This window comes from Periplaneta americana, chromosome 12 (assembly GCF_040183065.1).
Source record: "Periplaneta americana isolate PAMFEO1 chromosome 12, P.americana_PAMFEO1_priV1, whole genome shotgun sequence".
Classification (NCBI taxonomy): domain Eukaryota; kingdom Metazoa; phylum Arthropoda; class Insecta; order Blattodea; family Blattidae; genus Periplaneta; species Periplaneta americana.
The window spans coordinates 167,161,465-167,187,719 of NC_091128.1; the positions used below are offsets into that span (position 1 = coordinate 167,161,465).

The 26,255-nt window shown below is 36.3% G+C and overlaps 1 protein-coding gene across 3 annotated transcripts in view; it reads right to left on the reverse strand.

Moving 5' to 3' along the window:
- Positions 1-26,255, reverse strand: part of Ntl (Neurotransmitter transporter-like) — a 115,799-nt gene that overhangs the window by 40,098 nt on the left and 49,446 nt on the right. For all 3 annotated transcript variants that reach the window (XM_069842513.1, XM_069842512.1, XM_069842514.1), the window contains 3 exons: positions 20,450-20,553; positions 7,975-8,242; positions 6,694-6,797 (listed from right to left, as the gene is read on the reverse strand). In XM_069842513.1, the coding sequence (XP_069698614.1) occupies positions 6,694-6,797; positions 7,975-8,242; positions 20,450-20,553 (476 nt within the window). The remainder of the gene's footprint in view (positions 1-6,693; positions 6,798-7,974; positions 8,243-20,449; positions 20,554-26,255) is intronic.

Consider the following 26,255-nt stretch of genomic DNA (forward strand, 5'->3'; position numbering starts at 1 on the left):
TATATCATTAACGGTGAAGATCCTCACTCCAGCTTGAGCGTGAGTTTCTGCTTTTTCTCTAGAGTTGGCGCTGACATCATACCAGCTAGCAGTCGACACAGCGGAAATATAACATATACAATTAATCTAGGTACGGTACATTATGTAGACCTACTCAAATAAAGTAAATTGGACCGATGGAATAATAAATCCATCATTATCTGTCATGTCTAGACTCTAGAGTTCCTTTATAATGAGAGTTGAGACGTTGACCCCATCAACAATTAAAATATGTAATGGTGTGATATCACTGACAATGGAAAAACAAAACTCCCATGAGAAGTAAAATCATACGCCTATAGCTATATTGTACACAAATATTAAACGAATTTGATACATAATTTTGTATCGCATTATTTTATAATAGAATTTGTTATATAATAAAACATAAAAATTATTATTACGGCTAGTTTATCACTGATAAATAAGGAAAAGCTTTTAACTTGAATTTATTGGAAGCAAAGCCGTTACTGGATTATACAGCAAGGTAGGCGATGTTTGGATCTTGTGTGTCAACTCTTGCATTCAATTATTATTATCGAGGAACTCCAACCAACCAACATCTTGTTTCACTGAAAGTTTATATGACCGGAGATCAAGCTGACTTGCTTTTGACTCCTCCTTTAATTTATAACACTTTGAAATTGTTCAGTCTAGTTCTTCAGTTCTTGATGTTAAACCATGATGAATTTGTAAAAGATATGGCTGGTATAACTTGGGTTTTATTATTTATGTTTGATGATTAAACTTCTGTAGCAGAGGATTTGGATGATTTTTCAATGTTTGTATAAATTTGAATTTTAAATTTTCCGAAAACTCTTCAATTGATGCTATGTCCAAAACGTCATGTAAAAATTTATTGGATGTTGTGTAATCAGCTCCAGCAATTGTGCGCAGAACTGTTCTTTGTACACCACGCAGTCTTCTCAGTAGAGACCCATTGACAGATGACCAAGCTGGATATGCATATAGGAGGCTAGCTCTGATTATTGTTATATAGAAAGTTTTCTTAGTCCACAAACTCAGCGATGGCGACTTGAATAAAGGATACAAACGTTGAAACATAGCATATCCTTTGGCAGCAATTTTATTCATGTGAGGCTTAAAAGAAAGTCTATGGTCCAAAAGTATTCCCAAATAAGTTGTTTCTTTTTGATTTGGAATTACTACATCAAAAAGTTTCAGTTCAAATGGTTCTTGCGGTCTTCTTTTAGTGAAAATTACTACAGAACTCTTAGAGGCATTGATTTTTATTTTCCAATTTATGAGCCAATTTTCTATCTTGTTTAAGTAATCCTGTAAATTATTATATGCAATGTGAATATCCATGTCTGAAGTGAATATAACTGTGTCATCAGCATACTGGGCGAAACGACAGTTTTTGTGGCGAGGGAAATCTGCTGTATAGATATTAAAAAGTGTAGGTGATAAAACTGCACCTTGAGGAACACCTGCATTTATTGTTTTTTCGGAAGAGAATGTGTTATTGATTTTCACTTTGAAGGTTCTTTCTGTTAGGAAGCTCTTTATGATATGCACATAGGTATCAGGTAGGTCAGACGTTATCAATTTTATAAGCAAACCTTGAGGCCATACAGTATCGAAAGCTTTTTCAACATCTAGGAAGACACAAACTGTGTGTTGACCACTAACTATAGTGGAATTTATGTGATTACATAAACGATAGAGTTGATGTGTTGTACTGTGGTGTTCTCTGAATCCAAACTGTTCATTAGGTATGTAACATTTTTGTTGTGAAATAAATTTTAAGATGATTCTTTCCAGGATTTTACTCATAGTATTTAATAAAGTAATTGGTCTTAAATTTTCCGGATATAATGGACTCTTTCCTGGTTTTGGGAGTGCAATAATAACTCCTTTCTTCCATTCATAGGGAAAATAATTTAATCGAAGACAAGAGTTGAAAATCTTTGTGAGATGTGTTACAGCTGGTAAAGGAAGATTTTGTAATAACTGATTATGAACATGATCAGGACCAGGTGATTTCGTAGCGTTTAGATCTTTTATTATGTTTCTTACTTCTGAAGGACAAATAATTTCTGGTGAACTTTCTGGACATTTACTGAAATAGTTTTGAAGTATGAATTCTACATCACGAGTGAAATTATCATTACATTTTGCAAGACTGTTTGTTTGAAACCGTGATTCTAAATCTCTGGCAATAATATCTGCTTTGCCTTGATCGCTATACACAACTGTTCCATCACAGTTCTTCAGCGCATGGTTGAACTCTGGCGTGTGCTCGATTACACTAACCTCTAGCGCTTGAAAGTGAAACTAAACGCGGACGGAGCGCATGTGCTCAGAAAAACAGAACAGGAATATTCGCTCAGTGTCCATTATACAGACTGTCCGGGAAAGACCTGACGAAAAATAAATAACTATATCTCTGAAACTATTTCATTTATTGTCGTGAAGTTTTCACACTTACAAAGAGAAACACAATAAGTTTTAATGTACCTCTATATGAGCATCATTTTGAACAGGGCTATGTCCAGGCGATATTCAATCTCCTGCCACACATACGAAAGCATCTCCGGTGTGACTAGTCTTATTGCTTCGTAGATTCGGCCACGTAACTCACGTCCTTCACAAACCCCACAGAAAGAAATCCAGTGGGGTCATGTCCGGCGACTGTGATGGCCATGGTGTAGGTCCACCTCTTCCAATTCAACGGTCAGGAAACGTGTCATCGAGGAAAGCGCGCACAGGGTTAGCATAGTGTGGGGGGCTCCGTCCTGTTGAAACACGGTTTCTGGTGGTAGTTGTGGGACAGCGTAATTTCGCAGCATTTCCAGGTATGTGTTACCTGTTACTGTGAGCTTTTGTCCGTTTGGAAACGACGTTGTACATGTTTGACTGACTTAAATTCAGCCAGTCATAAAACGCATTCTGCTTTCTCTACTGTGGTAAACATTGTTCGTCTGTTCACTTGGTACACGCACAACTTGCATTCCCAGCTCTGAGAGCAAGGCTGACTATATACGCTGCGAACGCGTGTAACATGCTGCTAGGTGACAAATCTTATTGAGTTTCTCTTTCTAACTGTGAAAACATTTAGGTTATAACTGTAAGAGTTTCAGATATATAATTACTTCTTTTTCGTCAGGTCTTTCCCGGACATCCTGTATATAATCTCTATTCGCTACTCACTCCGTCCGGGAAACATGCGGCATATACATCTGGTTTGCACTTCTGAAGGAAATACGCGTATTTTTAAGTAATTTCCACTTCAGATTCAGGTAAAAAGTATGGTTTGCGACTTGGGTGCGAAGAACAAACGTGCTGAGTTGCTGATATCATCAATTGTTGACTTTCACCATGTCGCGCTACAATAACAACAAAGATAATGGTAAATGTACCCTTATCGCAGGTCATTGAGGTCCACAGGATTGACAGAGGTTAAAGTTCCCACCTTTGTAGACAAGTTACAAATCCACAGACAGTACGTCCAATACATATGGCCCCATCGGACATTTCGTCCACAAACAATCTGGTTCACTTTGTTACAGGTCATTCGTTATCTCGTGAAACTAAATGCGTGTGTGCGCCGTAGCTTATTGTAAGAATCTTATGGTTGGGGGAAAGTGAGCTAGCTAGCTGCAAGTGGAAGTGTAACGAGGGAGGGGAGCTTCCCAGTTCACCTTTTTCTTCCCTCACGCGCAGGTAGGTTTCACGAGATATCGAAGGCCTGTATTTTGTCCCGTCGGATATTTGTTCCACGTATTGTTTCGTCCTGTTGGACATTTAGTCCACAAACATTTTAACCCACCGCATTGTTTTATCCGTAAATGATTTTGGTCCACATTGTAATCATAACTTTGTTTAGGGATAGGAGAATACAGCATGTAATTATTTTTGTTTACAGATTTGGGAATTATAGTCTTAACTTTTAATCGGAATCTTCATTTTTGTCATCACCTTCCGTGTATAATTTAAGGTAGTAGATTATTGCGCTCAAGTACTGGTCGATGTTGTTTTCGAAAATCTAGCATCTAACACTATCTTGAGCCGGTGATCATGGCGCATCTAACACTATCTTGAGCCCGGAATCACGGTACACCTAAGACTATCTTGAGCCGGGATCATGGCGCACCTAACACTATCTTGAGCAGAGGATCATGGCGCAAATAACACTATCTTGAGCCCGGAATCACGGTACACCTAAGACTATCTTGAGCCGGGATCATGGCGCACCTAACACTATCTTGAGCAGAGGATCATGGCGTATCTAACACTATCTTGAGCCCGGAATCACGGTACACCTAAGACTATCTTGAGCCGGGATCATGGCGCACCTAACACTATTTTGAGACAGAGATCATGGCGCATCTAACACTATCTTGAGCCGGGAATCATGGCGCATCTAACACTATCTTGAGCAGAGGATCATGGCGCATCTAACACTATCTTGAGCCGGGATCAAGGCGCACCTAACACTATCTTGAGCCGGGATCATGGCGCACCTAACACTATCTTGAGCAGAGGATCATGGCGCATCTAACACTATCTTGAGCCCGGAATCACGGTACACCTAAGACTATCTTGAGCCGGGATCATGGCGCACCTAACACTATCTTGAGACAGAGATCATGGCGCATCTAACACTATCTTGAGCCGGGAATCATGGCGCATCTAACACTATCTTGAGCAGAGGATCATGGCGCATCTAACACTATCTTGAGCCCGGAATCACGGTACACCTAAGACTATCTTGAGCCGGGATCATGGCGCACCTAACACTATCTTGAGACAGAGATCATGGCGCAAATAACACTATCTTGAGCCGGGAATCATGGCGCATCTAACACTATCTTGAGCCGGGGATCATGGCGCATCTAACACTATCTTGAGCCGGGATCATGGCGCCCCTAACACTATCTTGAGCCGGGATCATGGCGCACCTAACACTATCTTGAGCAGAGGATCATGGCGCATCTAACACTATCTTGAGCCCGGAATCACGGTACACCTAAGACTATCTTGAGCCGGGATCATGGTGCACCTAACACTATCTTGAGACAGAGATCATGGCGCATCTAACACTATCTTGAGCCGGGAATCATGGCGCATCTAACACTATCTTGAGCCGGGGATCATGGCGCATCTAACACTATCTTGAGCCGGGATCATGACGCATCTAACACTATCTTGAGCCCGGAATCACGGTACACCTAAGATTATCTTGAGCCGGGATCATGACGCACCTAACACTATCTTGAGACAGAGATCATGGCGCAAATAACACTATCTTGAGCCGGGGATCATGGCGCATCTAACACTATCTTGAGCCCGGAATCACGGTACACCTAAGATTATCTTGAGCCGGGATCATGGCGCACCTAACACTATCTTGAGCCGGGATAATGGCGCATCTAACACTATCTTGAGCCCGGAATCACGGTACACCTAAGACTATCTTGAGCCGGGATCATGGCGCATCTAACACTATCTTGAGCCCGGAATCACGGTACACCTAACACTATCTTGAGCCGGGATCATGGCGCATCTAACACTATCTTCAGCCCGGAATCACGGTACACCTAACACTATCTTGAGACAGAGATCATGACGCATCTAACACTATCTTGAGCCGGGGATCTTGGCGCATCTAACACTATCTTGAGCCGGGGATCATGGCGCATCTAACACTGTCTTGAGCCGAGGATCATGGCGCATCTAACACTATCTTGAGCAGGGGATCATGGCGCATCTAACACTATCTTCAGTAGGGGATCATGGCGCACCTACACTATCTTGAGCCGAGGTTCATGGCACACTTAACACTGAGCGTATTCCGAATCTCACCGGTGAGCAATCCGATGACATCACGGTGTTCCGAATTCCACCGATGATGTCATTGATGCTCCACCGGTGTCGCACCGGTGCCATCAACTTGCAGAGGTGGTGGCAGTCTCCATCAGTGAATCTGATTGGTTCTTTTATAGGGCGGGAATTAGCAGACGAATAACATCGTGCACTGTTGTGTCATGGCGGTGTGTTCTGCTGTATTGTTTGTAATGAGCACAACGTAAAAACAATATGTTAATTGCTTATGAGCGAACATGTCAACGGACCCGTTATTAGGCCTACTACCGGTTCAAGAAATAGTTTATGCTATCTTTTCTTTGAACGAGATTGGAGTACGAAAATTTCCCAAAATTTTGCTAGCGTAGCACAGACAACTTGTACAGTCGCCATGACAGCCATCGATCCTTCCAGCAGTTTTGTTCCTTATTTCGCTGCAACGTGACGTCATTGATGCCACCGGACCGGTGAGATTCGGAATACGCTATCTCATACCGGAAGTGGTGACGCAGCTAGCGCCATGTTGGAGGTCAAATAAGATGACCATGGCGCATCTCGGTGTTTCTCGTATGAGGCAACTGGTTGGAATGATAAATAATAAGATCGGATCCTTTTTGTCAACTCCGAGATGAAGAACAAGTTTGAAATTAAGAATCCGGACTTAATTATAATACATTTTCTATCTAAATCGACAACATCCATTGCGTATATGTAGTAGACTACTTGGTGGTCACAAATAAGAAAGTGGCTTATGCGAAACTAACCCTATCGAAAACTGAAATTGTTCACATATACGATCGAAATATAGCCAGAGGAATGTCTCACCATTTATTGTTATTGCGGAAATGGTTGTAACTTGCCATATTGACTATACCACCCCAGCCTGGACCCAGAGAGTAGAAGATCTGAACAGCTGCATCTGCCCACACCTGCAACACAACAGAAAAATAATGTGAACGTCAGTGACGTAGCGTCAGGATTGGCAGCAACCTTATCCACCAATCAAATTTGCAACTTTCAGTTTGCACGTTGTAATGGATATTCTGTTGTACCATTGGACCTATATTTAATTTTTATTTTTTTGGGAGTAAATATAGGAATAGTCTTTTCAAGTATGATAATGCTTCTATTCTACCAGCATAATTATTTAACAAGTGCAGTTATATTATAAAATTACTATTCTTGAAATGAAGAGATTGTCTTTTTAGTCGAAAACGTGTGTATAGGCTATTACATAGAATTTAGATACTATAAGAAAATGTGTAATCAAGAACGTATGTTTAATCTGAAATTTAGCAAACCAAGTTGTAAAGAGGAAAAATCTAAAACTTACAAAATTTCATGACCGCACAAGTCATTCAGTAGAAAATAAAAATTCAATATAGCAACGAATTTATTTTGTAGTACGTTTGTATGACTTCTCTCGACGGATGTGAATGGAGTGAAAATTCAATTATTCTTTTTTCTTTTGGTTTCTTTGAGAGCGAGTTTCTCTCGAGTCCTCTCGACGGATATGTAGTGTCATTTCAACTGTTTATGGTTTCTAGCAAGAACCCATCAGTCATCTCAACGGATGAGGAGTGTAGATTCAATTGTTTATGGTTTGAGAGCGAGTGTAGCCTATATGAGTTCTCTCGCTGGATTTGGAGTCCCAATTCAAATGTTTATAATGTTTGGGGAAGCAAGTGTGTGTCAGTCCACTCGAAGGATATGAACACAGTGTTAATTTAAGAAAATAATGCTTACATGATTTTCTAATAACGATATCACATCATGCGACTTTAATGGATACATTTTAAGTTTTTAATTTTATAACAAACTATCTGTAACTAAATGTCATGTGATGCCAATGAAAACCTCACTACTTTAATATGTTTTCTACGTAAGTAAATATGATTATTTTATATTTTATGATAATTAAGCCTACTGTATCTCCAAGCGTAGTCAAATTCTCTGTAGAGGAAAATCCTTTCTTTATAATTATTAATCTCTGGGAAAGAATGTTTCAACATATCCTAGACTTGAAGAGAAAGACCCAAACACTTTTCTAATTTATCGTTAAAACCATCCAATCTGTTGATACACAAAAAGCCCTCTGATTGTTACCTTGACGTTAAGGAGCTGCTCCCATTGCGGGGAGATGTAGAAGCGGATGCCTTCCCAGGCTCCTGGCAGAGTGACGCCTCGGATGAAGAGGACGAAGAGGATGACGAAGGGGAAGGTGGCGGTGAAGTACACCACCTTGCCGACCGACTTGACGCCGTTCATGATGCAGAGGAACACGATGAGCCAGGATGCCATGTCGCATAACAGAAGCTCCCACACGATGACACCAGGTTCCTCAATCCCGCTGGAGATCTCCAAGATCTTACGGCTGTAGCAACACATTTAAGTTGAATAGCATTTGTATTTGTGAGGGGTCAGTGATGTATTTTGCTGACAGGGAGAAATTACGGAATTTTGTTGGTGATGAAGACGTTGATATATTATTACCTGCAATATTAAGTACAAAAATACTAAATATTTGTACAATTATGTAAAATGAAAATGATTTTAGAAAATGTATTTCAAAGTAAGGAAATATACGTGTTAACTAATACGTGGGAAATCTGAGGAAGGGATAGAGGATCTAAAACAAGCAATAAAGTTCATGTACATATAAATAACCAATTTCACTTTGTTTTTTAATTGCAGGTATTTTTTTACTTCATGTGCTTTAGTTTTTATGTTATATTTATAGTGGGTCATGTTTATTAAATCAGCAGGCCTTGTAAAAAAAAAAAAAAAAAAAAAAAAAAAAAAGGAGGATCTGCTCATTATAGACACCTGGGCCCTATTTCACTTAAGTACAAATTGCAGGCAAGAAAAGTTACAAATTTACAAATTCACAAATTTTTGTGTTTGACAAAGATAGGCCTACTCTTGTAAATATGTGAGTGAAGTAGAAAATAACAGGTTCCAGGCCATGATACTACAAATTCAATTGTCATTTGTTTACAGTTTTACAAATGACATGTTACAAATTTTGTAATAAATTCTTACCCTACTCTTGATTTGGGTAAACAGCTAAATTTGAGGTTATACCGTATTAGTTTAGATCCTAAAATTGTCTGAAGTGTGTTTTGTTAAAAGGAAAAATGCATGTATTATATGCAGAAATATAAAAGAAATCAATTTACATGACACATTAATACACTGGTAGATCTAAAGACAATACTGGGAGATGTTCAAATGATTTACAAAAAGTCCATAGTTATTCTTTATTACGTAGTACACCATGTTTAGTTGTGGTGTTATAGTTGACATTCTATTGTTTTGCACCCATGGCTAATGAGAGTGTTATTGATACAACTTCAACATTGACTGTTATGTAAACCAAAACCTGTTACATATATCACTCATAACATAGCCTATATTTATAAATCAATGTTACAGGAATATTTTCGAATGTTTTGTGAAACACATTTTACTATAATTTGCAGCTACAATAACTACTTCCTGTAAATTTGTACTTTTGTAATTTTTAGGCCTACTTTCGTGATATAGGTCCCTGAAAATTGAAAACAATCGATAGTCAGTGGTGTATTTCTAAACAGGAAAGTGCCCTGGCTCTGGAATTTTGGTAGTATCAGCAGTAGTTATTTTCGTTGTCATCATCATCATCATCATCATCATCATCATCATCATCATCATCATCATCATCATCATCATCACATTTTCCGCAGGAATACTTATGAAATGTCAGACAAAAATACATGGGTTCGAATTTAAATAAAGAGATGGTTAGTTAGATCTGCAGAGTAGACCTCACTATGAAATTGTTTAAATATGAATAGAATATGGCTTTTATAAATAATGCAAAATTTGACGATATTTTCAAAATGGAAAAAGTGTCCTGGCGCCATCCGACCTGGAAAAATAGTACCTTGGCGCCGCCAGGCCTAACATACACCCCTGTGGATGGTGGAAGTTTCGAGATTTATTTGCTATTGAGATTTTATTAGTATTTATATGATATTGTATTTGTGCTCAAAATGTGTTCTAATCAGGAAATGGTAGGCATGCACCTCTATATGGTAAGACAGTCTATGATGTGCTTAGAAGCCTGTGTAACTCACGGTGGCAATTTGAGCACTATCTGTAGTATTACATGCAACAAATAAATAAATGTCTAGACTTTTTAAACAAAGATGTGAAGATAAAGTTGTAATATAAGCAAATATATGAACCAAAAATTAGTTGTAATTAAAAAACAAAGCGAAATTAATTACGTATTTACATGGATAATGTTGCTTGTTTTTATTTTCTCTATCAATTTTTCAAAGCTTTTCCACACATTACTTAACACCATGAAAAAAATAAAAATAAAATAAAATAATAATTTTTTGAGGCACGGGAGACTGAAACTTATAAATAACGGAATTAGAATAATGTGGTACGAAATGCAGAAACACAATAAATTTTTGAGATAACATTTAAATTAGCGGTATTTTAGATAATATGTTTAAAAATAAGAGAATAAGAAATGAAAAAGCAACTAGACAAATATGAGATAAAATTAAAATTATTGTAACTAACAGAGTTATATTTATGGAATATGAACTATAAAACATTGAATGCATTTCTAAGAAAAGTAGGATTAAATAATTTTAAACAGAGGAGATAAAGTATATTTAGTTAACAATATTTAATTACTTTGCTTTTATCTTATTAATTTATTTTTGTAGATGCGAGTACCTTGGTTGGAACGGCGATATACGTAGTGAGCTATGTGGCCTACGGCCTTGGAGCTCAGATAATTTCTTACTCGCAGTCCCGAATTCCCTTGCAAGGACGCGCATTGGCATAGCTAACTTTTAGTTTGCTTTCTCTCTCTCGTTTTCTCATTGCCAAATTACTAATCAACAATATGTTGGCAATAATAGTTTAGCATGAAGTACCTAATAACGGATGTCCCAAATTTTTAATTATACAATTTGGCAACGCTGCACAACACAGACTGTTTCCTTAGTAGTCTGCTGTAATGTAATGTTTAATACTGTAGCCAGAAATGTTGAGTAATGGAAAAGCAATAATTTATTACGAAGTTGTGAAAAATATAATGTAACATAGAAATGTTTTCTACATTACATTTTTTTATTTTATTTAAGTACGTTATTTTACGACGCTGTATCAACATCTCAGGTTATTTATCGTCTGAATGAAATGAAGGTGATAATGCCGGTGAAATGAGTCCGAGGTCCAGCACCGAAAGTTACCCAGCATTTGCTCGTATTTGGTTGAGGGAAAACCCCGGAAAAAACCTCAACCAGGCAACTTGTCCAGACTGGGATTCGAACCCGGGCCACCTGATTTCGCGGCCAGACGCGCTAACCCTTACTCCAAAGGAGTGGACCCTACATTACAGGAAAATAATTAAAACAATATTAAAATAAAGGAAATAAAAACAAGGGAGGTCTTTTCAACTATGAATGTTTGATTTTAGAGCAGCGTATGGATAGCTTGAGCATCATCACCGAAGGGTAAACATATTTTTATTTACAAAATACAGCGTTACAACATTGTGAAATTAAAAATTCTTCGGACGAAATTTTGTCATCACAATTTTCATTCAGGATTCACACGATGTAGTCAAATTTTGGGATATTTAGTATCATTACATAAAATACTAACAGTAAATCTTTAATTAAAACTTTCTCAAGAAATCAATTCTTTCATAATTTAAAATATTCTTGTCAGAGATATCGTAACTTTTACTGCACAATATGCTTACAGCTTTAATAGATCAGACACTAGGGAAAAAATACTATTAAATTTTGCTTTGAAAAGATTATAATTGCTGATACCTATCGTAGCTACACTCAGACCAATACAGCTCACAAAATATGATTCGCTGTTTGTATTTCTTTCAAGAATTTTGAGGAGAAATTGTAAAAATATGATACCCGAGACGCCGTACGGAGTCATAGCTCACATGTTTTCTTGATCTCGGCACGAGAAGAAGGCGATGTGGTCACCACCACGCTCTGGTCGCCGATTTACCTACGGAAAGAATCGTTACCCAATTTGATAGAAGTCTGAGTACATCCTGGAGCCGTCCAGGGACATTGGATGGCGAGATAAATCCTGCCACCACTCAGGCACGAAGTCAGGACCTTTGGTCTGCAGTCTCTTGCTCTACCAACTGAAATACTACGTCTCCACACAAAAATTCTCGTCGGAAATATAAAGCATTACACTTTAAAAAGTCACCATTTTTTTTACAACTATAACTGGATTCATTCCACAGAAATACGTAGCCTACGAACATACTGCAAAGGCATGAATTTTCATTCCATACTTTATATATGTATGGAGTGTGGCACTGTATGGGGTAGGAACATGGACATTACGGTGAAGTGAAGAGAAGCATTTGCAATGTGAATATGGGAAATAATGCAACGTGTGAAGTGGACAGACAGAATGAGAAATGAAGCAGTGTTGGAAAGAAGAAAGAATGATGCTGAAACTGATCAGGAAGAGGAAAAGGAACTGGTTGGGTCACTGACTGAGAAGAAACTACCTACTGAAGGATACACTGGAAGGAATGGTGAACGGGGTAGAAGAAGATATAAGATAATAGACGACCTTAAGGGGTTAGGTACAACTTACAGTAGTAAAATTTTGGAAATATTCAACATTTTTTTCCTCCATTACTGTATCTTGTACAATAACGAAAAATAGTTTGTGTAAAACACCGTCCTTCTGCTATATGAAAAAAAATATTTTTATGATTTAAAAAAAATTATTTACATTTTTTTTTTCAAAATTCAGTTCGCTGTGCAGTGATGATGCATTTCCCACATAACTCAAAAAATGTCCAACATTCTGTGATGAAAATTTTTATGTGTATTTATGCACGCCACATCTACAATATAATGCAAGATCACTTCGCTACCTTTGATTGATTGTCTGATAAAAAATAAATTCATTTAAAAATGGTCAAATATCAGTATTTTCTTCTAATACAAAATAAAAAAAATATTACTTATTAAGGAATGTAGTTGAAAGAGCATGATATTATAACATGAGTTTCAACAATAAAATAAAAGACAGAGAAAATGAAAAAGTTAACATGTTTATGAGTTATGAGGAAAACGCTTCATCACTGCACAGTAAACTGCCACTATTTGGAATTCTGGAAAAAAAAAAAAAATATATAAATACTTTTTTATCGTAAAAATATTTTTTTTCATATAGCAGAAGGACAGTGTTCTATACATACCAATTTTCATTATTGTAAAATTGTTGAAAAATGACAGGGACTTATATGAGTATTCTGAGACCTATTTATATTAATAATAATAATAATAATAATAATAATAATAATAATAATAATAATAATAATAATTCTAGAGTAGAAAGTAATTATTTTACAAAAATAAATTATAATAAAATAGAATATCTAAATTCTATTACAAATTTCTTTAATAACTATTTTAAAAATATCACTAACAACTTATAGTTACAATATTGTTCCTAAAATGCTTCAATTTACTCATGTAACACATCATTTAAAATTTAACTTTCAGGTTTCAAATTAATTCAACTAATGAAGAGGAATTATATTACCTGGAGATGATGAAATGCCAAGTAAATTTCTGAAAGCTTCTTCTAAAATATTTTTCCTCCTTTATATATCAAATATTCAGAAAATTAATGACTCGAAATTTAGGATTAAGCACGCAGCTCTCCAGGGATAAACTTTAGATCTATTATTGTTTCTAGTTTATATTATCGATTTAGTCTCAATCATAAATAATTTCCAAATTTGGGATATATTACAAGGGTGATTTTCTCAAGCAAATGATATGATCACTTTATAAACACTTATAATAGTTTTTATACCATTAAGTACGAGAAAAATTCGTACCGGCACCGGGAATCGAACCCAGGACCTCTCAGCTGTGCGCGCTGAGTGCTCTCTAACCAACTGAGCTATGCCGGGACCCGATTCACGACGCCGGCCGAACTCCTCTCGTAGTATCGTGTTAAGGCCTTACTGCCTGCACTTGAGACGATACACGTCATATATGTACAGGAGCGCATATTACATGACTTTATGGCCATATTCAACAACAGTTTCTTTAAACTGTTAACATCATATATGTATCAAATATGAATGAGGTCTCGCCCACCTCATTATATTTTGCTCGACTAGTATGACTTAACAACACGCTAATCCCTTATTCATCTGTCGTAAAAAATCTTGGCTTCTTTTTTGATAATAATCTAAGTTGGAATTTTCAAGTTAAAGAAACGATAAAAAAAATCTGTTCCTCTATTCACTGTTTGAGTCGCTTGAGAAACTTCTTGCCCCAGCAACTAAAACTTACCCTAGTGCAAACCCTAGTAACGCCGCACTTCGATCATTGTGACGTTTTGTTAAGTGACCTAAGTTCTGAACTGTCAGTCAAGTTACAGCGAGCTCAGAATATGTGCGTCAGATACGTGTGCAACATCCGACGATATGATCACATATCACCGTCCTTCGCAAGTCTCTCGTGGCTCCGACTTAAAGAACGTAGAACTTTACACTCTTTGTCTTTACTCTTTCGAATTCTGCACACTTCAACACCAAATTACCTTTCGTCTCGTTTCTCTTATCTATACTCTAACCACGACGTAAATACCAGATCACTTATCTGTGGCACGCTAAGTATACCTCTTCATAGAACATCCTGTTATTCATCATCTTTTACAATATCCACCTCGCGTCAATGGAATTCCTTGTCACAAAGTATTAGGGGCTGCAAGACAACAAACACTTTTAAGAACAGCTTAAAAGATAACCTTATTAGCATTTCACTCCAATCATACTGATTTAAACTATCACTGACTACATTGTTACTTTTTTCTTTAGACATCATCCTGATTGTGCTGTATTTTAATTGTCTCGTAATAATCTCTTTCTATTATCTAATATTATTTGAAATATATTAACATTCTATGTATTTTAGTTTAATTCTGCTACACAGTTTATTTCAGTGTTTAATTAATAGTTCATAGTATTTTGTTGTTTAATTTGTAAATAATTTTGTATACATGTAACTCTCATCTAAATCAAATTGTTGGATTCTTTGTAAGTTCATGCATATGTATATACACTTTTTGCTGGTTGAGTGGAAGAGAAGGCCTTACGGCCTTAACTCTGCCAGCTAAAATAAATCATTATTATTATTATTATATTATATATGACTAGTCAGTTTGTTTTTATACCATTATGGCCATAAAGTCATGTAATATGCGCTCCTGTACATATATGACGTGTATCGTCTCAAGTGCAGGAGTAAGGCCATAACACGATACTACGAGAGGAGTTCGGCCGGCGTCGTGAATCGGGTCCCGGCATAGCTCAGTTGGTTAGAGAGCACTCAGCGCGCACAGCTGAGAGGTCCTGGGTTCGATTCCCGGTGCCGGTACGAATTTTTCTCGTACTTAATGGTATAAAAACAAACTGACTAGTCATACTAGTCGAGCAAAATATAATGAGGTGGGCGAGACCTCATTCATATTTGATACTTATAATAGTGTTACAGCTAATAAATGATTGGTTTAATGAAAACAATCTAGCACTTAATGTTGATAAATCCAGTGCGTGCAATAAAAAAGTTTAATACATATAATAGTGCCTACTTTTCCTTCAGTATTAGATTAAATGAAAAATAATCTATAATTAAAAAGTTTCTTAGTTTGGAATTGGTTTATCACTTCAACTGGAAAATACACATATAATATATTACTCCTAAATTGAATTCTGCTTATGGTATACTTTCATTTTATATAATCAAATTTGGATTAGTATTCTGAACCAACTCATTTGAATCGATTGTTTCTGTTTTACAGTCATAGAAAAATGGCAGGTGTGTGTATAAAAGAATATCTTGATCTTACCTTGTGAGTACATTCTTTTCTTGATGATCTTTTATGTTAAAAATCAAGACACATTTAGTACTAATTAGAACATTCATAATCTGAATATAAGACACAAATCAGATCGTCATCTATCCTCTGTCAGACTCAGCTGTTACGAAAATAAAGTTCACTATTCATGTACAATATGACGGTCTTCAATACACTGCCTAATATAATATAATATTATTATCTTAAATGTAAGAAGAGCCAAGATAAAAAATTTAGAATAAAATTAACACAATTTATCCATATTCATACTCTATACTCGACTGATTAATTATTTATATTTTTAAGTTAAATTAAACCACTTATTATGTATCAACAGTAATTATATATTTTTGTATAATAATCTTTTACTTGTTCGATATCTCAAAGCTACAATACCGGTACTGACGCATTTTGTGTTCAGTTCCGTTAGTTGTGCAAGGCCGTTTTAAATAACCGCAGTCATTTGTTTTCACTTCATTGTATTAGCACAGTCTAGTATACACAGTCATGAAGCTTGAATTTTGAGGGTGCTAGGAACAATAGACTGTGCAGGTACTATTTCGCATTGTCTGTAATGAGGCGATAGTAGCGATCCTAGTGGTTAGCAACTATCTATGGATGCATATTTACTACGTATTGAGCTTCATGACTGTATATACTAGACTTTGGTAAGTATTAGTCTGATTGAGGGGACACTAAAATAAAAAAGCACGTTATTTTAAAACTCATATATCTCGTTAAATATCAGTTCTATCAAAATTTTGCATGGAATAAAAACTTGTCGGAAACATTTTTAAAGTACGTAACTTTTGTAATATAACATTTTCTATAAAACTCAATACTAAGCGAGATATTTCGATTTATTGACTTTAGGCCCCCTTATAACTCCATTTTAAATAAAGTATTTTTAATGCCATATGCCTAAATTTTAAGTGGGATCAAACGTAATTTACATACAAATTTTCATAGAAATCGGTTTGGCCAGAATCGCGTGAAAAGGTACAGAACAAAAATACAGACAGACCAGGAAGACATTAAAAATAATTAAAATATGTGATTTTTGGCCTCAGGAGAACTAATTATGTGTGTTTTCACCAGAAAAATTTAGATTATAGTTTTATTACCAGTCTATAGATTATGATTCAAGTTCATATTCAAAATTAATACTTTATACAGCATACACATTGTTTTTTAACTCTTCAGTAGGCCTACTCGCGTGGCATACATTGTAATCCATTGTTGATTATTACGTCATTATATCTCCGCTTTCAATTGTGATAGCGTGAAATTTTCAGTGAATTCCTGCTAAAGTTTAGCCCTAAGTGTTTGGATGTAATTGTGACTTTTTTCTGTGTGGCAATTATATTGTGACAGAGCTGGGATACGATCTCACGACCGGCAGAAGGATTACAAGGTCGGCCGTAGCTTTTCACAAGTGCGCGCGCATCTGCTTCCTGGGGCATGTGCTGTGGCGTAGAAAGGAGGGGGGAGAGGAGAGAGAGCGACCGCGGCAGAGAGGGGAGATATCCAGATTATTCGAGAATGCCATCCTGACATCCGTGGAAATCTTCTAGGCATCTGTCGATTGTTCGGGAGATCGTGCTCTCCAGAAACCATGGTTTGGTTATAAAAAGAGACATGAGTGAACAGTAGTAGTGTTGTTATAGTCAGTGGACAGCACGCCAGCCAGTCTTGTGTAGCAGTGAAGCCAGCTTGGAGACCGAAGTGACGACCCCACTTCTGACACCAATGTAAATTTTATACTAAACAACAATGTAGTTTTATTCTCACAACAATAACTCTTCACTTTCTACAATTTAATTCTATTCCCGTCAACAATGGAATTTGCACTCCACACAGCAACACAGTATTCGTTATTGCACTCCACAGACGACAATGACAATTTACTTGGATTATTGAGAAAAGCAATGAACTGTTAATTTTAACTAATGTTCACAAAGCACTATTTACAAATCAGAACTGTCAATTCTCAGTTCGTTTTCCTTGGCTAGTAAGCTCTTCTAGCTCAGTACTCGAGTTCACAGTATCTCGAACCCCAGACCTTCAGAGACAATCCGCTGAACTTCGAACTCAGGTCCCCCAACTGCGGTCCACTGCACTCGAACTCAGGACTTTCGGCTCCACAGTTACGGACACAACTCAAGTCGAACTTCGGTCTCAAAGCTGGCTTCACTGCTACACAAGACTGGCTGGCTTGCTGTCCACTGACTATAACAACATTACTACTGTTCACTCGTGTCTCTTCTTTTTATAACCAAACCATAGTTTCTGGAGAGCACGATCTCCCGAACAATCGACAGATGCCTAGAAGATTTCCACGGATGTCAGGATGGCATTCTCGAATAATCTGGATATCTCCCCTCTCTGCCGCGGTCGCTCCCTCTCCTCTCCCCCCTCCTTTCTACGCCACAGCACATGCCCCAGGAAGCAGATGCGCGCGCACTTGTGCAAAACCACGGCCGACCTTGTAATCCTTCTGCCGGTCGTGAGATCGTATCCCAGCTCTGTCACTATATGTTTTTGGACTGGATTATAATTTGTTATCCGCACGAGTGCTAACGCCAGTGTTTTTAACAGGAGGGAATACAAAGCATATTTTCGATTTTGTTATTTGTAATTTCATTTATTCCTACAAGCAGTTCATAAGATATTTTGACACGTATGTCCTATTGTTGCAGTGGTTATTTTATCCTTCAATGTAAATTATTACGTGGGCATATTAGATAATACAGAACAATGACTTCTTCTCATATGAAAAAGACATAGTATATTCGAACCCAATAGTGACTTAAATTTTAGGAGTAGGAGATAATAAATTCTAAAGTGTACTTTACAATAACTAACAATTAAGTCTAAATAAAACAATAGAGTTTTTAATTACATTCCTTGCTTTATAATGTCACTCATTGTATCATACTGGCATCACTGATTTAAATATTAAATTTCAAATAGAGTTACACTGTTATATCAAAAACAGTTTAACAGGATCAGTAAAGTTATGATACTATTATAGTCTAAGTATGTTATAAAATTACATATTCATATGTGCAATAGATTTGATTATTTAAAAAAAAAAGAAAAGAAAAAAGAGATGGATTACAAATGCAAGTCGCGCGAGTACGAGTATCACAAATTATGGCGTGAGCACTGAAGGGTTAAAAGCGTTGTGAGTACTACCTGCACGTAAGAACCATTTCCTAAACGAATTATTTTCTATAATTTATTTATTTATAAATCTTTCAAAACGCAATAACAATATCCGTAGTACTCCAGAAAAGTGATACAAGTCAGTTTCCACAAACCTTTTTTGATAATTTGTCAACTTACGGAACATCTGTTCGCTTGGAAAAAAAAATACATAGGTATTCCTCCAATTACAATAATTCATACAGAAAAAAGTCAAATCGACATAAACCAGTGTAAGTTGTCAATAAATTATTAAAAAAGGTTTGTGGAAACTGACTTGTGTCACTTTTCCCAAGCACTGCAGATATCCTTACCGCAATAACACGAATACAGGCCCGAGTATTTTTTATACACTATTCTTTTATGTATTGGCTATTCTACAGCATGTATGTTCAATTACAGTGCTACAGACGTGGACAAATTATTAGCAAAATTGAAGATTTTTATTATAAATTTTTACAAAATATGAATCTTCAATTTGGACTACAGTTGATATTTTTGCTTATTTCCAAATTATTAGCAAACTGAAGATTTTTCTTATATATTTTTACAAAATATGAATCTTCAATTTGGACTGCAGTTGATAGTTTGGATATTTCCAAATTACTAGCAAAACTAAAGATTTTTATTATATATTTTTACAAAATCTGACTCTTCAATTTAAACCGGAGTTAACATTGCATATTTACAAATTAATAGGAAACTTGAAGATTTTTATTATATATTTTTACAAAATCTGTCTCTTCAATTTAGACTGGAGTTGACATTTTTACATAATTTGACTCTTCAATATTTACTACAGGTAAATTTTTGCATATTTCTATCTACTGTAATGATAGAAATATGCGAAATTGTCAACTGTAGTCTAAATTGAAAAGTCAAATTTTATAAAGAGAATTACCATAAATATCTTTAATTTTGTTAATAATTTGTCCACGTCTGTATTTTTAACAAATCAAACTTGACCATCTTGGATCCCAATTATTTTCAATATATGTGCTATTTTCTTGCAGTCACACTTGAATGACCCATATCTGTAAATTGGAGAAGTTAAGAATACTACCAGCAACAATTTTATTTTAGGGTCAATCGGTATTTCTGATCGAAACATCGTATAAAATAGATGGCGTTTCAAAATTTTCAACGAAACTATTCCTTTGGTTAGAATTAGGTTGTTAGAATTTCAGTTAGTATAATAAAAACATATGTCTGCTTTAACTAATTCACTCTGCAAACACAGGTGTAGGTTCGCTCGAGTATGAAGAAAGAGTTAATAACACGGGAGTTTTGGGTGTATGTTTTGGACTTGGGTCAGTAGCGTGCAAATTCGGGGCCTTGTCAAAATTAATTATGTGCCCTGGTTTACAAGAAGGGGAGCCTGCAGTGATTACTTCGGGTTACTAACCCGTTTATGTGAGAAGCAAGGGCTTACTGGAAGAACTCGTCCGCCGGCGTCTTCCACACCTTCGTGACGTTGTCGTCAACCGTCAGAGACAGCGCTGTCATGTTTGATGCTCCATCCGCAGTGGGGCCTAGCTGCAAGACAAAACAATCTGTCAGAAATTTCGTTACAACCAGCTCATATCTCAATTTAAAGGCCGTTTTCCGACCTCTGCATCATTTATTATTATTATTATTATTATTATTATTATTATTATTATTATTATTATTATTATTATTATTATTATTATTATTATTAGTGCGTCCAGAAGAGTCCGTACTGGTCAGTTTCTATCTGATACTTTTCCAATTCACTGCGGGCTAAAACAAGGAGATGCACTATCACCTTTACTTTTTAACTTCGCTCTAGAATATGCTATTAGGAAAGTTCAGGATAACAGACAGGATTTGGAATTGAACGGGTTACATCAGCTGCTTGTCTATGCGTATGACGTGAATATGTTAGGAGAAAATCCACAAACGATTAGGGAAAACACGGGAATTTTACTTGAAGCAAGTAAAGCGATAGGTTTGGAAGTAAATCCCGAAAAGACAAAGTACTCGTATATGATTATGTCTCGTGGACAGAATATTGTACGAAATGGAAATATAAAAATTGGAGATTTATCCTTCGAAGAGGTGGAAAAATTCAAATATCTTGGAGCAACAGTAACAAATATAAATGACACTCGGGAGGAAATTAAAAACAGAATAAATATGGGAAATGCGTGTTGTTATTCGATTGAGAAGCTTTTGTCATCCAGTCTGCTGTCAAAAAATCAGAAAGTTAGAATTTATAAAACAGTTATATTACCGGTTGTTCTGTATGGTTGTGAAACTTGGACTCTTACTTTGAGAGAGGAACAGAGATTAAGGGTGTCTGAGAATAAGGTTCTTACGAAAATATTTGGGGCTAAGAGGGATGAAGTTACAGGAGAATGGAGAAAGTTACACAACACAGAACTGCACGCATTGTATTCTTCACCTGACATAATTAGGAACATTATATCCAGACATTTGAGATGGACAGGGCATGTAGCACGTATGGGCGAATCCAGAAATGCTTATAAAGTGTTAGTTGGGAGGCCGGAGGGAAAAAGACCTTGGGGGAGGCCGAGACGTAGATGGGAGGATAATATTAAAATGGATTTGAGGGAGATGGGACATGATGATAGAGAGTGGATTAATCTTGCACAGGATAGGGACCGATGGCGGGCTTATGTGAGGGCGGCAATGAAACTTCGGGCTCCTTAAAAGCCATTTGTAAGTAATTATTATTATTATTATTATTATTATTATTATTATTATTATTATTATTATTATTATTATTAGTAGTAGTAGTAGTAGTAGTAGTAGTAGGTTATTTTCCGACGCTTTATCAACATCTCAGGTTATTTAGCGTCTGAATGAGATGAAGGTGATAATGTCGGTAAAATGAGTCCGGGGTCCAACATCGATAGGTACCCAGCATTTGCTCATGTTGGGTTGAGGGAAAACCCCGGAAAAAACCTCAACCAGGTAACTTGCTCCGACCGGGAATCGAAGCCGGGCAACCTGGTTTTGCGGCCAGACGCGTTAACCGTTACACTCTATATTTAATAGATGCATATCGCTTGATATTTTTCACACAATTGAGAAAAATTTGTATCCTATGACTATATATATATATATACAGAGTGTGCCAAAAACGCATTTTCCGTAAATGACAACACATACTTATTTTTACATTTTTAAACTGATGTCTTAGTTCTGTGTGTGAAAAGGTTAATTTCATCTTTATTATTATATTATTATTATTATTATTATTATTATTATTATTATTATTATTATTTATTTATTTATTTTTTTAATTTTAACCTTATGTAGAGGAGGTAAATTAATTTAAATATAGTATTAAATCGATTTAGGAATTACAGAAGACCATGAGTACTGTTTGAAAAACAAAACTAGTCATTCATAGTGTATAATATTGAATATCATGGTAAATCTCAGTGAAATGGAAAGAATACAATCTCAATGATGGTTAGATATGGTGATAGACTAAGAACTCGGCAAGAGGTGTGTTATTTGTTTAATCAGATGCATTCAAACAGAAATATAACACAATCCACAGTATGAAAAATTGTAAAGAAGTTTGAAGAGTGGTTATTTGCCCGTCCCACCAGCGGGAAACGATAGTTTATTATCAGCCGGCACAAACCCTGCCGCAGCTCTGGTCAAGCGATAATTGGATGACCCAGCATAAAAACTGTATCAAAATATTATGAAATAAGCAAACCCTTCCGACGTTAACCCTTAACTTGGCAAAGCTTCGTTTCTCACACTAGTTTATTAAACCTTGTCGGACCGTAAAGAAAACAACTATCGCGATGTCCATATTTTGTTGTATAATATTATAGTATTGTGAAATTTTAATTTTAATACCAATTTTTTTCTATTGTTCTATTGAAATTATAGCATACTAGTGGCTTGTGCAGCAAATGCTACAAACTAAGTTGGTTAGACGTTCAAATAAAAAATGTTCTTATTTATTTTCAATGAAAAATACCAGACATTTTGAAAGTTATTTGCTTCCATAATAATGAAACATACTCCCTCTGAATGGTTTTTTATGCCAAATACTTTTTCTTGAACCTATCCACCTTCAGTTTTGAGTTTCAATGCGAAAACGCAAGTAAAATTGTCAAGACGATCAGTGGGTTTTTCATGTGGGAGTAAAGCAACAGCTACTTCAGGTCATTGTGGATTGTAGGTGAAAGTTAAAGAAAGTCAGGTTTGCTATGCTTTCGAACAATAGACATGGCATTTTGGTATAGCTGCTGCATGTAGAGCTTTAAATGTAGAGGGTAAAATCATTTTATCCTGCTAAGAGATCTGGCTGAAATGATCGGGATACTACAAAATGTAATACCGTCTTTCCTTAGGAACTGCAATTTTTGCGCTCTCTCGAGCCAATACTGAATCTACACCACACCACCATTAAATATATGAAAAAGATCCAACCCACTTGATTAATAACTATATAATATTTGATTTTAATAATGATATTATTATCTTACACAAGTTTTGTAGTTTATATATTAACATCATAGCATTAACTATAATAATAATTAATTTCTAACGGTAATAATGTAATCAAACCACCTCAGGTTTTGTAGATTTTAATATCCAATACACACTGTACTCTGAAAATTACACACCGCAGAATCAGACCTGTAAATTATTTTTGGTAAGTTTTGAAGCTTTTAATAACCAAATTAATTTGAACTCTAATTATGTCGGCAATCCTGCAGGTCATGGCCTTCGTGTAATAGTCTATTGTTTATTGTAGTGTGTGTTTTGTTTTATTCTGAAATGCAATTAATTAGTTCTCAAAACTGACGAAAGATGGATATTGGAAAATAGGAAAATGATGTAGGAAAATTGACATTTCACTGAAAGCTACTATTTTTCTGAAACACTTTGTGTTCCAAGCTTCAAAATGAGGTGTAATTTATTAAAATTCGTTCAGCCGTTTTCCCGTGATTTCCATTACCAGTTCAAATTATAGATAGTCTATTAACCTACTGTATCCTATAGGATACTTTGTCAATTTAAGGGTTAATTGCATTCCACACACTGTGAATCGTGAAAATCCTTGTTCTCATAGTACCGCTAGCAGGAAGGGTTTAGAATATGAAATTTCACATTTTGCCTGTGTCTACGTAGAGCTGAGACTAGATGTTATGGCACCAACCTGCGCGAAGTTTTAAATTGCCGGCCAGCAGGGTAGAGGAGTGGGGGTTGTTTGGGTTACGGTTCTCAAGCTCAGAGCGGCAAGCACATCCGTTTCATCTCTTTCTAAAAACATTCGTCTTACCTTAGTATCACCACTTTCCTACTCAAGAGTTCGAAGGTACCTAATGGAATTACGCCCGCTATTCCATCTTTATATTCTTATTCTCCGTCCGAATCAGACGACTGATCTGTGCTGGAATCAGATGTCCCTAAGATTATGGAAATGTTCTCCAAAAACAGTGTCCATCACGTGCTCACTTTCAATGTAAATTGTTCTCTACCTTCTTCACATGATAATACACTGATATCCATTTTTAGAAGAAGCGATTACAGAGTCGACCTCTGCTTATGCGTAGCGTAGAAATTATAGATGAGTCTTCTTATGACTTCCTCATCAAAACTGTCTACAGCTGCAACAATCTTCTTCTTCGGCTGCGATTTTTCGGGACTGGAGAAAGAATCTGCTGTTCCTGCCTCAATATTTTTCCCTTCTTTCCTGATTCTTGCCAAGGTTCGCTTTGAAATACCAGTGGCAGCCAGTACTCTTGCACACACGCTTTTCAATGGAATTGGTATTTCATTTACAACCTCTTCTGACATGAATTTCCATACATCGTATGCTATTTCATGTCCTTGACTATGAACTACTCTATGATTTCACAGCTTAGACAATGCCATAATAAGGTCGCTCAGAAGGACAATGTTTTCAGTATTAGCAATAGCGGTAGTAGCAGAACGATATGAACACTCTGAATGCTATGGTCTGTCCAAAACAATTTCCGACCTGACAAATGGCGCCTTTAGGATGTTACCATGGCAACCATTCAAGTCAACCAATCACAAGAGACGCGTAACCATGGTAACGGGACGGTGTTGCCTTGTCTATGTTTACAAGTTGCACGTGAATACCAGGGCCTAGTGGTGAATAAAGTGGCCGGAATGACTGAGTTGGCTGGTTAACGGGAGCTTTGTGTGAATTAAAAATATTATTTAGTTGTATTATTGTTTTAGTGTATCGATAATTATTGTGTTTAAATTATATTACACTATTATCTTCGTTGTCATTGGTGGAGTGTGCGTTTTATAGTTTCTGCTAGAGTTTTTAAACAGGCGACTTGTGCAATGTCGGAAGGAAGGAAAGGCAGGCGGAGAACAAAGAATATTGGACAAGGCGTCCCGTTAAAGAGTCAAGCGCGAGAGATGGTGTGTAATGTAGGAGAGTATTTTGAGAGGAGAAAAGATAATGGCGGGCCTCTTTTACCTTTGGCGCGAGTCGTAATGAGAACTCTTGCTTGTGTTAAAATTAATAAGAGCACTGTTACCAATATTTGAAAAGAAAAAGGCCGTGCAGATTTTTAATTATAAATATTTTTAGAGTTTACAATTTTTTCAACGCCTTTCTAACAATATTACATTGAAGATTACCGACACTCATAAAAGTAGAGGCTTCGTATTAAATTATAACTGCTTTTACAGTTTACAGTCCTTTCGACGCTTTTCTAACGGTATTTACATTGAAGAATGCTGGTACTACTACTACTACTACTTACTACTACTACTACTACTACTACTACTACTACTACTACCACTACTACTAATAATAATAATAATAATAATAATTATTATTATTATTATTATAGGCTAATAAAAATAATAATGTACACAAATTTTAATGCCTAGTGTTCAACAAATTGGTTAGAAATGTATGTGTTCATGTCAGCCGTTCATTACTGCACTCTATCGGCAGCGCGCTCGCTTACACGAAAGATGGACAACATGACAACACTGCTCCCCCTTCTCTATAAGCTGTCAAGTCGGAAGTAGTTTTCGTCAAGGTATACTGGGTGTTCAGTTCAAAATGTGTCATGGCTCGCTGTATATCCTCATGTGGCTAGCCGATGAGCCTAGAGAATTCAATCTTCCTACACTCCGCAGAGGCGTACTACCTAAATGCGAGAGAAGTTGCCTAGCAAGCACGGCGTTCATTCTGAAGATTACTTACCGATACGTAGGGTAACGCC